Source organism: Rhinolophus sinicus, linkage group LG01 (assembly GCF_036562045.2).
Source record: "Rhinolophus sinicus isolate RSC01 linkage group LG01, ASM3656204v1, whole genome shotgun sequence".
NCBI classification, from domain to species: Eukaryota; Metazoa; Chordata; class Mammalia; order Chiroptera; family Rhinolophidae; genus Rhinolophus; species Rhinolophus sinicus.
The window spans coordinates 206,034,240-206,047,781 of record NC_133751.1 but is presented as its reverse complement, the minus strand read 5'-3'; the positions used below and the strand labels follow the sequence as shown (position 1 = coordinate 206,047,781).

Below are 13,542 nucleotides of genomic sequence, written 5' to 3'. Positions count from 1 at the left end.
CCAAACTCATAGAAACAGAAAGTGGCACGGTGGCCACCAGGGGCTGGAGGGAGGGCGATGGGAAGCTGTTGTTCAGAGGGCACAGAGTTTCAGTTTTGCAAAAGGAGAAAGTTCTAGAGATCTGTAGCGCAGCAATGTGGATATACTTAACACTACAAATGGCTAATCCTTACAAATGGCTAATCAATTTTATGTTATTTTTTTTACCACAATTAAAAAAAGATTTTTTTTAACTTCACTGGGACGTTGAAATGTATAGTGAGATTGAATCAAGATGTTATCAATTGGAAGATTAGTTGTGATTTTTATTTGCCATTAAAGAAAAAAATGTTTGGTGAAGTAAACCAAACTACATCCTAGATTCTAATGCACACCCATCCCTAATCCAGCCCTAATTTCAGATGTGGTGAAGTGAAAAACATGCGTCTCAGAGTTAGTGAAATGGGGCACGTTGCATCTGTCTTTTTAGAAGAAAATACGGGTTTTCAAGTTATAATTATTGACCAGAGTGCGATGCTCATTCCCGTACACGATGCGTTAAGTCGACTCAGCCTTTCTGAACGACTGTCAGCAAGCTGCAGCAAGCCCATCAAAATGTATGTGTCCTTCACCCCAATTCTATTTTTATCTTAAGGAAATCATCAGAAGTAGAGATTTCTGTACATAGAGGTTTCCTGGTGTTCTGTTCAATAATGAAAATTGGAAAGAAACCACTCTAGTCTTCTAGAGTAGGGATGTAGCTAGTTACATAATTTATGATTACCTACATTACTGGGGTCGCATGCCACCATTGCAAACGTATGTTTATGACTAATATCTGAAGACATGACAATGCCCAAAGTGAAAATACAGGATTTAGAACTATGCGTGTGATATGATTTTAACTCAATATATACACACATTCGTATTCATACAAAAGAAAGAAAGGAAATATGCCAAGTTCAAATAGTGCTCATTTTGTAATGTGGGGACTTTGGAAGATTTTTTTGTCCATAGTTGTCTATATTTTCCAAACTGCTTAAATTTTACTTCATTAAGTGGTGGGGAAATACACATTTTAAAATAAAAGCAAATGACCATAGAATGTTATCAGTTTTTTCTCCTAAGATCTCCAAATTTGGGGGTGTATACAGACAGGTAGCTAGGTAAGGATATGACGTTATTTCTCTATCCCACCCTTAAGAAGCTCACACATATAAGACGTAATGATAAAAACAATGGTTAGCTCTAATTTTCTACTTTAAAACTTAAAATCGCAGTCAGAAGATTCAATCTAAGATCATCTAAGTTTAACATGAAATTTTACGTTAGCAGCAATTTTGATCCAACAATTTCCGTTTAATTTCATTCAGCCTGCGTTTATTGAGCATCTCCTATATTCACGCCAGAAACTAAGGGAATGGCCAGGCAATATCTTTCATACTGAAGTCTTACTCGTGTCTTACACTGATACCACATAAAGATAGAATTCCATGTTCCTTAATATGATTTCTCTGTTTTACTTTGTAGTTTATATCTGCTCAGCTCAAATTCTAAAAGTCTGATTTTCAGCGGTAGTGTTTGGATACTATAAAGGGAATAACGTGTCTGTTTTCTACTAAATGTGACTTTCTCCAGTTTGCTTTTGTTTTTTTCCTTCTGGTATGTCTTCTCTTGGTATTCATGCTCTATTGAAATTTTATACCATTGAGAAATATATGGATTCAATTTATAAGGAATAATATCTTCTGTTCATTGGCTGATAACCATAAAAATCTATTACCCCAAGTCCAAGAAGTAGTTTCCATTGAATATATTTTCCACTCTATCACTAATTAAGATATTGACCACTCATTTTAAAATATTATTTTTCTGTTATTTCATTTTGTTACATCCTGCCAGTGTAGAAACCATTGACTTATTTGATCAGAACTGGATTTGTGTCTTTATTGGAAGCTTGGCATGTTTGCAGGGGCGACTGTGTAGGAACTGAAACCAATAGAGCAAGAAACATCATTATGCCTTCAATTCCTGACCGACTGTTTTTCTTACCATTGTCATATACATTTTTTGATATTACCATTTTAAATATTTATATTCTAAAATCTACAAAGGAAAATAAATAGCACTCTAAAAATTCATGTGCAGTTATCCTAATTGGCAGAACCAATGGAGTGGATCAAGTAGGAGGAAACTTAATGAATAAAATACATTTCCTTCTGTGGATCCCTTTGAAATAATTTGTCCTGCGGTCATGACCATCATATATTTTATGTTACCCTGAAGCTATCAATGTTTGCATTATAATGAACACTGGGGGGACGCTTATTAAAGAGAAAGAACTGTCACTTTGAAGATGTATCAACTGAATCCTCGAAGCACCATAAAACCCTGCTCACTTCCAAATCCTAACATGAAACAAGCTATGTGCTAGATTATTTTTTGGTCAACAAGTTACACCTTTTTCTTATCACCAAATAACCCAAGTAGGAGCTGGGGCGCCCCATGAGCGCCCCCTCCCAGACTCCGTAGGACGCGATACGCAGTATCCTGGGCCTCCCTGCCCTCCGTCCATACCGGTGAGCTACCCTTAGAGAATGGTTGTCCGAGCCAAAATGAGTGAAGAATCAAAATGAAATGCTCTTTCATAATCACACTTGAATTTCAGCCAAAAGCCACATCGTCCAGTTTGGTCATGTGTATTATTCATTATATTTGGTTCCAGATGACATTTGCTCATTTCAGGAAATAAACTTATTCTCAAAAAATGGATTTGCCATGATTTGTGAGGTTTTGTTTTGCTTCATGTTCGTTTTCCTTTATATTTGAAATGCAAAGAGCTGTTCCCTAAGTGTCCCGGAGGGAGGCAGTCTTTTAGAAATGAGTGCAGGTCCCCACGCACCAGCTTTGAGGGTTTGCTCCACCATGGTGACAAAGAACCAGGCATCCCGTGGCCCTGCCTTACCCTGTGGGCCAGTGGGGGCTTTGAGCGACATACCCACCCTCCCTCTGAGCCTCAGTTTCTTCTTCTGTCAGAGCAGAGTAGTGCTACCAATTTCACAGAGCTGTTAGAAGGACTTCAGGAGAGATGATGCACCTTCAAGCAATGGCCGATGTTAATCATGTTGGAAAATTGCAGTAGGTTGTCATGACAACTGAATGATTTCTTACAATGGAAAACCATCGTGAAGCGTGATCACTTTTCTGTGTACCAAAGCACAAAATACTTCAAAATAAGTTGTCGCCTAAAATGCGCAGGCCACTGATTTCAGAATGTAACATATCTTCTTGCCTTTGTTATTTGCTCCTCAGTTTGTTAGCCGTGGAGTGGGAGCAGCCCGCAGGGTCTGAGTCTGATGTGCAGCTGCCTTATCTAATTGCCAGGGGAGGATTCTTAAGGCAACAGGTTCTGCCATGCACCGTACAGTGTGTGTTGAGCCAGGACAAAGTTTGCAAACCGAGATACGCAGTGCCCCGGGTACAGGTGTGCGTGGAATGCTCTCAGACAGGCTGACAGGGAGATCAGAGCTCAGCTTGGGACCCGGAATAATCTTTGTGATTTCCACAGTCCTCTTCAAGAGGCTTTGGGAGCAAAAGGAGAAGTCAGCGTTTTCTTTCTGGTTATTTGGTTTTTACGATCTACTGTGTGTTTCCCCAAAAATAAGACCTAGCCCGACCATCAGCTCTAATGTGTCTTTTTGCTCCAAAAAATGACTTGGGAACCTTTAGTTTGATTTTAAGTTATTTTTAATGCTTGTTTTTTTGTTCCAGTTCATCAGAAATTAAATGATGAAAAGAATTCTCTTCCTTACCCTCCCTTTTGTCGCCTGATCCCAGGATATTTTATTTTCATCTACATCCTAGGGCAGGAGATGTGCCTTGTTTATCTGAGGTTAGGGCCCAGTACAGAGTCCCCTGAGGCTATGAACTCTGGAACCAGCCTGCCTGGGTTCAGCTTCTGGCCCCACCATTGGCTCCCTGTGTGAACTTGGCCAGTGACCCGACTTCTTGGTGCCACAAGTTCCACATATGCAAAGCTCCTTGCTAGTAGATTTGTGTTAAGTACGAAAGAAACCAATCTCTGTAAAGCATTTAAAATAGTGTCTGACACATCGCACACAGTAAGCACTAGATGAGTGTTCATTGTTATGTTTCTTCCAATGGCTTATGATCATGGGTTTCGACGCTCACGTCATTCAGGATTCAAAACTGCTTATTCAATTGCCACGTTTTACCTATGTAAGTTAGCCAAGATCAAAAAGGGTAATGTCACGTTGTTGACAAGGTATGGAAAAACGGGCTCTGTCGTACAGCGTTGGGCGTAGCATAAATCATGCAACCTCTTTGCAAGGTTGTTCAACAAAAGCTAAGTTACAAATGCACATTTTTTTCAAAACTGTGTTTCATAGAACCCATAATAAACCATTTTCAGACAAAATGTTTTAAGCCAGAAGAAACCTGTCAGTGGAAAGACACAGCAAAGCATGGAGGGTAAGAGCAAAGATTCCAGAAATGGATGCCTCGGCCAAAGCGCCAGTCTGCCACTTCTTGGCTGTGTTACCCTGGACAGTTCCTTAACCTCTCTGTGCCTCAGTTTCCTCATATGTAAAGTGGAAATGATAGTAGTTAGTATGATGAATAAATTAGTTAATATTCATAAACCACTTAAAATAGTGCCTTGGAAACGGCAAGTGCCATCAAAGTGTTTATTTTAAAACATTTTTAAAGAAAGTTGGACACAGAAATAGGAGACTAAGCTTCCACCACTAATCAATCAGCTAGGCTCTCTTCTAGCCCAGCTCGTAATTAAGCACATTTTAAAACTACTAAAAAAATATTTAGAAATTAGTCTTAACAGACTAGAACATTTTTATGCTTTAACAGTTTTTCACCCACTAAAATTGTGGCGTCCTAAAATAAGGACTTCACTGTACTATGAGCAGAGGGCAAAGACAGCTGCTGGCGGGGGGGTCTCCTACAGCCTTTTTTCCACTTCTCCTGCTGGCTGTGTCTTTATGAGTAGGTATATTTGTATAAGCACAGATATATAAATATAGATATATTACTCTGAAATGAAATGATGAAACAAAATGGCTTATTTTCATAAACTAAGGAGCACACACACGCACACGATCATGAAATGGACCAACTGAAGAGCCGTTCACACCCCAGCGTGAGGCATCCATTCCACAGGCAAAATTAGAGCGAGCCGCGTGTGGCGCAGGCGGATGAGCTGACAGAGAGGGCCGCTAAGTGCTTTCTGACGAGCGCGGGCACCCGCTGTGTTCAGAGGCGGCCAGGGCTAATTAATCTCCGTGCTGAGGACGGCAGGAGATTCCGCAAGATGGTCATTTGCTTCAACAGACGGCTCCCTTCCCCTCACTGCTCATCTGGCCTGGGCCTTCAGGACAACGCACCAGGAAAGAAACAAACCCCCCAAGACAATAAGCAAGTTGCCCGCATTAAATCACTTCTTTGCGAGTGTATTTGTGACTGATAAATTGAACAGATTTTCATTTGGGCAAATGTCCATTTTATCTTACTAATTTGAACAAGGATTTTTAAAGACAAAGCCCATGAAACATTAGATAAGCATGTTAAGTTAATGGACCATGGAGTCCTATTTCCCTGCAAACCCAGGAAGCAGCATCTTATATCCTGTTTTTACAGCAACATCAATTATTAATATGTATATTTTTGCTGACAGAGGACCTTGCCATAAACGTAGGTTTCGTTATCCAGTTCCGGGTCATTAACTGCGGAAAGCTTGTAAATATAATGGTTTATTCACATGGGAAGCCTTCATTAAGATGCATTATTCTACAGCCAATGTATTTCAATATATCGTATATTATCATGTTCTCTATTTCCCTTTAATATTCGTAATTTATTTTTAAATGAGTTGAGTTTACAAATTTGAATTCCATGTGACCAGAGTTGCTAAGGAAGGGACAAGATGTTTTAGCCCAAAGGAAAAGCTGCTTGTTAACAGAAGACCTAAATATATGCTAACCTTTAGCTTCAAAAGCAACTAGACAAAGAAGCTACAAGTGACCCCAAATGTATTTTTGTCAGAGAAAGTCTATATCAAGGAACACGCATGAACACACACATGTTAATAGAAGGAGCACAGAAGCAAAGGACTCGAAGACCCTTACTGCTCACTTCTTCATTCACGCGGAATCACTTGAGAAAGTCATGTAATTACGAACCTCAGTGTGCTCATCTGTTTAATGGGAGGTCACATCCTCGTTTCTGCCTCACAGATGGATGTGAATGTGAGTAGAGAGCTTTAGTAAAAGGCCGTGGTGGCAGAGCTCCACGCCAATGGGCTGATAACAATCCTACGAGAGCCGAGAGCGTTCTCCGGTTCCCTCAAAGATCACGGAAGTGTTAGGAAGTTAGCGAAACACTTCAGATCGAGTTATTGACGAGACACAAATCAGTCACCTACTCGTGGCTTCATTTCTAGGGATAACGGAGAAAAGCCCAGCTAAAGTATAGTTTACATATATGTACATCTATGAAAGACATTTGCTGCAAATGACCAATGACATCATCATTGGGGGTAGAAGCATCATGTGAGTTGCTGACAGTAGGAGGGAGTCATAGCATGAATGCAAGACTTCAGTACAATTTTACACACTCATCAGAGATGAAGGAATTTGGGTCCTTTGCAGCAGAAATCCACTTTTACACATTCATGACAATGATGGTCTTTAAAATAGTCCTTGGCGAGATGAGGTAAAAATCTGTACGAGAATTATAAACTTCATTTCATATATTTAAAATGTAAGCACGAAGAATGAAAAACCATTACCTGGAAGATTTAAGAGTTGGATTTAAAAATGATTAAATAAAGGAAATTCCTATCTCTTTATTTTGACAAAATACATAATATAAAGTCATGCCTTTGAACACCTGTGTGCACTATGAGGCAATTTAGATAGTTTGTTTTTAACATTGTTCTTTAAAATGATTCTATAATTCTCATTCTAGATTCACTTTTAAAGTAGTTTTAGGGTTTTTTCCCCTTATCATAAATGTGTGATTTTCTTTTTGTCTTTTTTCACTTGACTTTATGTCATTAAGTGGATGCTGTAGACTTAACAGCATCTGGATTGTGGTTTCCAGTTGAGAAATCACTCCCAGAAGTTCATAGGTATTTCTTGGAGATTTTGTGTGTGTGTGTGTGTGTGTGCGCACATGCACGTGTGTGTGTGCATGCATTGTTACATTTAACTCTTCATCCATTTGGAATTTATTTTAGTATATGACGTGAACTGAGTCGGAGTATCATTTTTTCCAAGTAATTGATTGAAATTTATAGTTTGGCCAATGTCCATTCAATCTTCACAGCCGAATGCTGTTCCCATCTTAAAGAGCAGGGAACTGAGCCTAAGAGAGTCGGTGCCTTGTAAGAAACCGCAGAGGTAGCAAGTGGCTGAGCCAAGACTTAAACCCTGGCGTTCTGCCCCCAAAATCCCAGAGCATAGCTTTGGATCAAATGAACTGCCTCTGCCGTTTGCCAGCTGTGGGAATTTGGCAAAGTTCATTAGCCTTTCTGTTCCATTTCCTTACGTGCTGATAATACCTGCCTGGCTGGTTGTTGTGATGGTTACGAGATGGGTTCTGTAGAGTGAGCGTGTATGGCAGACGCTCAGAAGAAGTACATGCATCGTCTTAGATTCCTCTTTTAAACAACTTCTCCGACTCTGCTTCCTCCTCCCACGCCCCCTTCTTCCTCTTCCTCTTCTTTCTTCTTTGTTATCGTTATTTTAGGCTTTGCAGGCCATGTAGTCTCTGTCGCAACTATTTAACATTGTCATTGTAGGATGAAAGCAGCCATAGACAGTATGTGAATGAATGGACACAACTTTGCTCCAAAGAACTTTCTTTACAAAAACATGTAATGGCAGTTTTGACCCGTGGACTGTAGTTTGCAAACTCTCTTTTAGAGTCATTAGTAGTTCCTCAAACCTGGATAATTTCCTCAAACGTGGATAATTGTCATCTGAAGATTTTCCAAAACTACTAGTTTTTTAGTTCTTCCTCACTCAGAGGATGGAACTGGGAATCTTATTTCTTTAAACCTCTTCAGAAGTTTGAGGAAATAAAGAGAACTTGGAAAAAATAACTCACTAGTATATTTGAGGATATGTTGCATCTCAAAAAAAAAAAAATTCCCCAAAGCGACTCCTAAAAACAAGAAAGGAACAAATGTAAAATTAGAAAAAATTCTGGGAAAATAAAAGCATGCTCAAAAAGACAAAATAACCCCCTTAAAATTATAAATTCAAATAATAAATGGACATAACTGAAAGCCAAATTAGTTCTGGCAGATAAAGCTAACGAAATCTCCTATAACATATTGCAAATAGATAAAGGGGAGAATGGAAAATATGAGAAAAGTTCAGATCAGTCTTGTGATCTGGCATTTATCTAATACTTGTTGCAGAGCGAGAAAAATGAAGAAGAAGAAATAATAGAAGGAAAAATTGCAGAGGAGAAGACACTATTCTTTATATTTAATGGACCCATCAAATGGAGAACATGATGAATGAAGAAACGCCCACACCTAGACACATCCTGAGAATTTTCAAAACTCCAAGTGTAAATCATCGCAAGAGTAGAACAACTTGTCTACAAAGGAACAACAATAAGTTTCCAGCTAGTCACTCGCAACTCAGTGTTAAAAGGAGTGTCCTCCAGGGCACCTACCGCATTGCCATTCAAGTGGGAGGGGCCGAATGAAAATAGTTTAGAAATGAAAGTACTTAGAATATTTATGGGTGACTAGATCCACTCTGAAAGTTACACTCAAGGACGTGCTTCAGCAAAATGAAAGCTGAATGCGAGAAAGAAGAAGAAGAAGTAGAGAAATCAGAACAACTTATGGTTAAATTTAGTTACTGATTTGAAAAATTCATCGTAAGCTATGATTATAGAATGAGAGGTTGGAAGAGGAAAAGTGAACGCATGCAGAGGTTCCGAGGCTTGTTCAAAGAAACTGTAGATACTGATCAATTCTAGGCATAGGTGAAAATATAGGTGTTAATTAACGTGAACATTTTGAGAATAACTGGTAGAAGATTAAAACTAAGATGCATAAATTCTAAACTACTACATGACAAGAATGAACAAAGCTAGGAAAGATAGGAAAGAAAAAACAAGAAAGTGTGTTAGATAGAAAACATGAGGTGGCAGGATTAGCTCTAAGTATTTTATCCCTATAAGTGAATGAAATTCCTCTTTTCTATAATTCTAATTGTGTTTTTAAAATCCAGTTGTATATTGTTGACAAGAGAGAAACGTCAAACATATTGATGCTGAAAAAGTCAAAACAAAGGACCACAATAGTTATGTCCGGGAGTTTTGGTGAATTTGGCAGAGTAGGTGCACACATTTGTCTTGCTCTTCCTGCACAGTGAGGAGCCAGGTGCGATCCTGTTCTGAAAGGGGGATTAAGAGAAAGGTTATAATCGCAGCAGTGAGCCCACCAGCTCTCTTCCTCTGCTTGGCTCTCAACCCTCAGGAAGCCATACAGGCCACGTTGTTCAAGGGTCAACTGTAGTTTCTCCTATGCTGGAGGTTTCTCCCATTCCTTTCACTCCATTGAATGTTTCCTTTGCTGTGCAGAAGTGTTTTAGTTTGATGTAATCCCACTTACCTATTTTTACTTCTGTTGCCTTTGTTGCTTTTGATGTCGGATCCAAAAAATCGTTACCAAGACCAATGTCAAGAAGCTTTTGCCCTATGTTTTCTTCTAGTACTTTTATGATTTCAGGTTTGGAAAAGGTTTACTTTCTATAGTTTGAATGATTTTTTTTAAAGGTTTATTGAATATGTATGTTTCAAGCTAACTTACAACCCCCCCCACACACCCAGATTCTGGGAAGTGGTATGGAGTGAGCTGCATCTTCCCCCCCATGCTGGTGAATCACATTTTCAAATTTTCCTGCCAGATCTGATTCTTTTGTTCTTTATGTATTTCCTATGGGCTTTTGGGAAGACACCACTGAAGATATTGACATAATTCATTAGTGTCTCATGTTTTTTAGCAGCTCTGTAACCTTTATAATAGTTACCTTTTTGCTTTTACATTCAGAATCCACCTCCTATGTTTAACGAAGTCAGTGCTACCATAACCCAGGCTGAAAAGGTGACCTGCCTGCGGAATGAGGTGCAGATGAAGCATGAAGAGGACTACAGAGAAGCCTTGGTTACAATCAAGGATGACCTGAAGTTAATAGAAGGTCCCTACATCAAGGAGAACCTTCAAGACCAGATCCGGCACTGGTTCATCGAATGCAGGTGAGCGTGAGGGGCAGAGCCATAAGCCCTGACAATCTCTGCTGTAGTGGCCGAGATTCCTGTGTGTTTGTAAGCACAGAACACATTAACACAGATTCACAGGGATGGGGACGGCTCGGCTTCATTTTGGGAACATGAAATGTCAAGGCTAAGAATTCAGGAACTAATTGTAATGAAACTTCTGGGACTGCTTTTTAAAAATGTGGTCCATGTAATGCTCCTGTGACCACGTGGAGCGGAGCATCGTGCCCCCCTTCGCTCCTCCAGGTGGTCCGCATAATGATTACGGACACACATCTGGAGGTTTGCTTCCCGAGAAATAGCTGTGTCGCCTTGGGCGAGTCGTTGAACTCTGTGCATCAGTTTCCTCGTCTGTGACAAAAGGACGGGACTCAGACCCCTTCATGAGTATGTTAGGAAACGCAGAGCGCTGAGACTGCTCTGAGTAGGCCATCGGACCCCTGCATTGCGACCGTCTGCTTTTCGTATGCCCCCTCCCCCACATAAATGACAGGTCCTGTTAGGACACGCGTGGTGCTGAGAACAGGATGGCACCTGAATTCCACATATGGGCAGTGAATCCTGCAGGCTTCCATTCGTATCCAATTCCACGGCTATATCTGGGGAAATACACTTGGGATGATTTTGTGCAAGCGTGGAAATTTAGGTAAAAAGGCATTGTTTCAAATGAATGGTCGTCTGATTAATTGCATGGGGTTATAATTAAAACCTTCATTTTTATAGTTAATGAGGATTAACTGTGTTCGTGAACCTCTGGTATCAGGAACTTTCCGCCCTTTTCTCAGGACTTCCGAGAATAGGTGCCCACAGATTTGTTTTCTATCACATAAATGACGTGATTCTTTCATATAGACATTTTAAAATCCAATTTTTTAGGTGACAGAACCAAGTTGATAGCACTGTGGGCAATTCTAACCCCAAATAAGCTAGATATGTACAAAATATACACATATCCACCCACGTGTATGTGGACACAGGTATTCATACACACATTTAACTTATTATATACTTGTGTATGCATGGAAATTTCTGGAAGGATACACTAGAAAATTAGCATGGCTGTGTCTGGAAACTAGAGCCCTGATGTTTGTTATCTTTTACTTTATATTGTTGTGTGCTTTAGAAGTCTTTTCTTTCAATATTTATTATTTTTATAATAAAAACCTACTTAAATATATATTAGAAGAAAGACAAGCAATGAGTTTGGGACAATCCACAATAAACACTTTAAATTTTAAAACACCCAAATTTTTAAAAAGGAATACCTGCATAAATAACACTCTTGGAAATCACCTTTTCATTAAAGAATGGAAGGATGTGAGGCTGGCAGTAATCGTGAGTTGGTTCCCCTGCCTGAGGTTCTAAGGTAGTGGGTGCCTTCTGCAGGCCCTGAGGTCATCCTGGGAGCCGCCCTGCCCGTGGTCCCAGGGGCCTTGGGCTCCCTTTGAAGATCTAGCCCCTTGAGAACATCCGCTCTGATGTTGCTGACCTGACAGCTGGAGGCCGAGTTAGAGCAGCTCCCAGGGGCGTGCTGTGTGTCATTCACAAAGCCGGGAGATTCCTCTTTTTGAGTCATGTGAGGTTGAGGGCAAATTTATCTTCATAATTGGATTACATTTATCTAATTGACTTTGATAAAAGTCCTTTTCCCTGCTCTTTTGAAATCAAAGACAAATAAAAAGCAAATATTGTCTTTTGAAGCAGGAAACATGCATGGTCAGTCCTGAAGCTAAATTCCAATAGGGCACACAATGACCATTTAAGAAATGGCTACAAGTTACGATTCGTCTCTACTCCCACAGTTTAGAATACTTACTTTGGCTCATTTAATTACTACTTACAGTTGCCAAAAGGGGTTTATACCAGGGTTTGTTTTTTAACTCAATTTTTAAATTATTTTAAAGGAAGTCTTGTTTTTCAGTGTTAAATATAGTACATACTCATTGTAGAAAATTTGCAAGATAGAGGAATTTAAAGAAGAAAGTTAATATTACCTATAATTTTGGTACAGAGGCAGCTACTATAAGAATGGTTGGTGGACTTCCTTCCAGTCTTTCTGTCTCACATGTATATTTAAATTACATTTTTATGATCCCGGTTTCTAATTTTTTAAAATTTCACGTTGGGTTTTCCCATGTCCTTAAAATATTTTCCAAAAGAAGTTTTTAGTGATTGCTTAACACTCTATTGCATGGATGCAGTAGATAATGAATTATCTTTTTAATCTTCTGTCAAATTGGCAAGAGAAAAATGCAATCTTAATCTTTTAATTTGCATTTATTTTATCTATGGGGCTGTTGAAGAATCTTTTGTATTTTTGTCAATAGCATTTCTTCTGTGAGCTGCCCAGTTCTTTATCTGCTTTCTTTTGTGATGTCTTTTTGTTAAGCGACCTCTGAAATGTAGTTATATATATGTATTACTGATACTAAAGCTTTTTTGACGTATTATTGAAGTAATGACTTCCCAGTTATCATTTGCCTTTTATTTATTCAGCTGGCCTATAGGAAAGCTAGAAAGAGAAACAAGGAGAAGGCGAGAAATGAAATAGTCGTTAAGAACCCACTGCCCAGGTCCTGCTACATGGCACCCTGGCTGGCCCTGGGCATCTGGCCCTGAGCCTTCTCCTGGCCATCTATGAATGGCAGTAACAGTACTTGCAGTAACAGTGCTTGCAGTAACAGTACTTGCTGTCCACCGTCGTGGGGATTAAATGAGATGGTGCAAATAAAAGGCCCTGCAACCTCCTGGTTGAGGTTATGAATTTTATAGGAATTTTTCCTATTTTAAATGAGATTTTCTCGAAATAGTATTTTCTGTTATTATTGGTTGCATGCTTTTATGTCATTTGTACCATTACATAACCGAACTCTCAAGTTAGTTCTAATTGTTTTCAGTCAATTGTCTGAGACTTTCTTGGATATATAGTCTTGGTGAAAATGCAGCTAATACTTTCTCCCCATCCCAACAGTCACTCATACATCTCTTTCCCGCCCAGTGGAGCAAAGGGGACACCAGGCTCTCAGCTAGGGTTACCTTTACACCCCGTCCTCTGGTGTGTTTCCCTTTGTTTCACACGTATGCTCTAGGGACCTAGAATCTTCTGGAGAGTGTGGCACTTGTGTTTATTGTCCTGTAGAAAGGCAAACTAATTGAAATAGCTGTTTTTGCCCAATATTGCAATCTTGGAAACGTGATTTCAGTAGGACAGTGTTTCAGCTGTTCATC

At 39.5% G+C, this 13,542-nt stretch overlaps 1 protein-coding gene across 2 annotated transcripts in view; it reads left to right on the top strand.

Annotated features, from left to right (window-relative positions):
* DRC11 (dynein regulatory complex subunit 11) overlaps positions 1 to 13,542 on the top strand; it is a 136,597-nt gene that overhangs the window by 21,965 nt on the left and 101,090 nt on the right. For both annotated transcript variants that reach the window (XM_074315581.1, XM_019740868.2), the window contains one exon: positions 10,088 to 10,293. In XM_074315581.1, the coding sequence (XP_074171682.1) occupies positions 10,088 to 10,293 (206 nt within the window). The remainder of the gene's footprint in view (positions 1 to 10,087; positions 10,294 to 13,542) is intronic.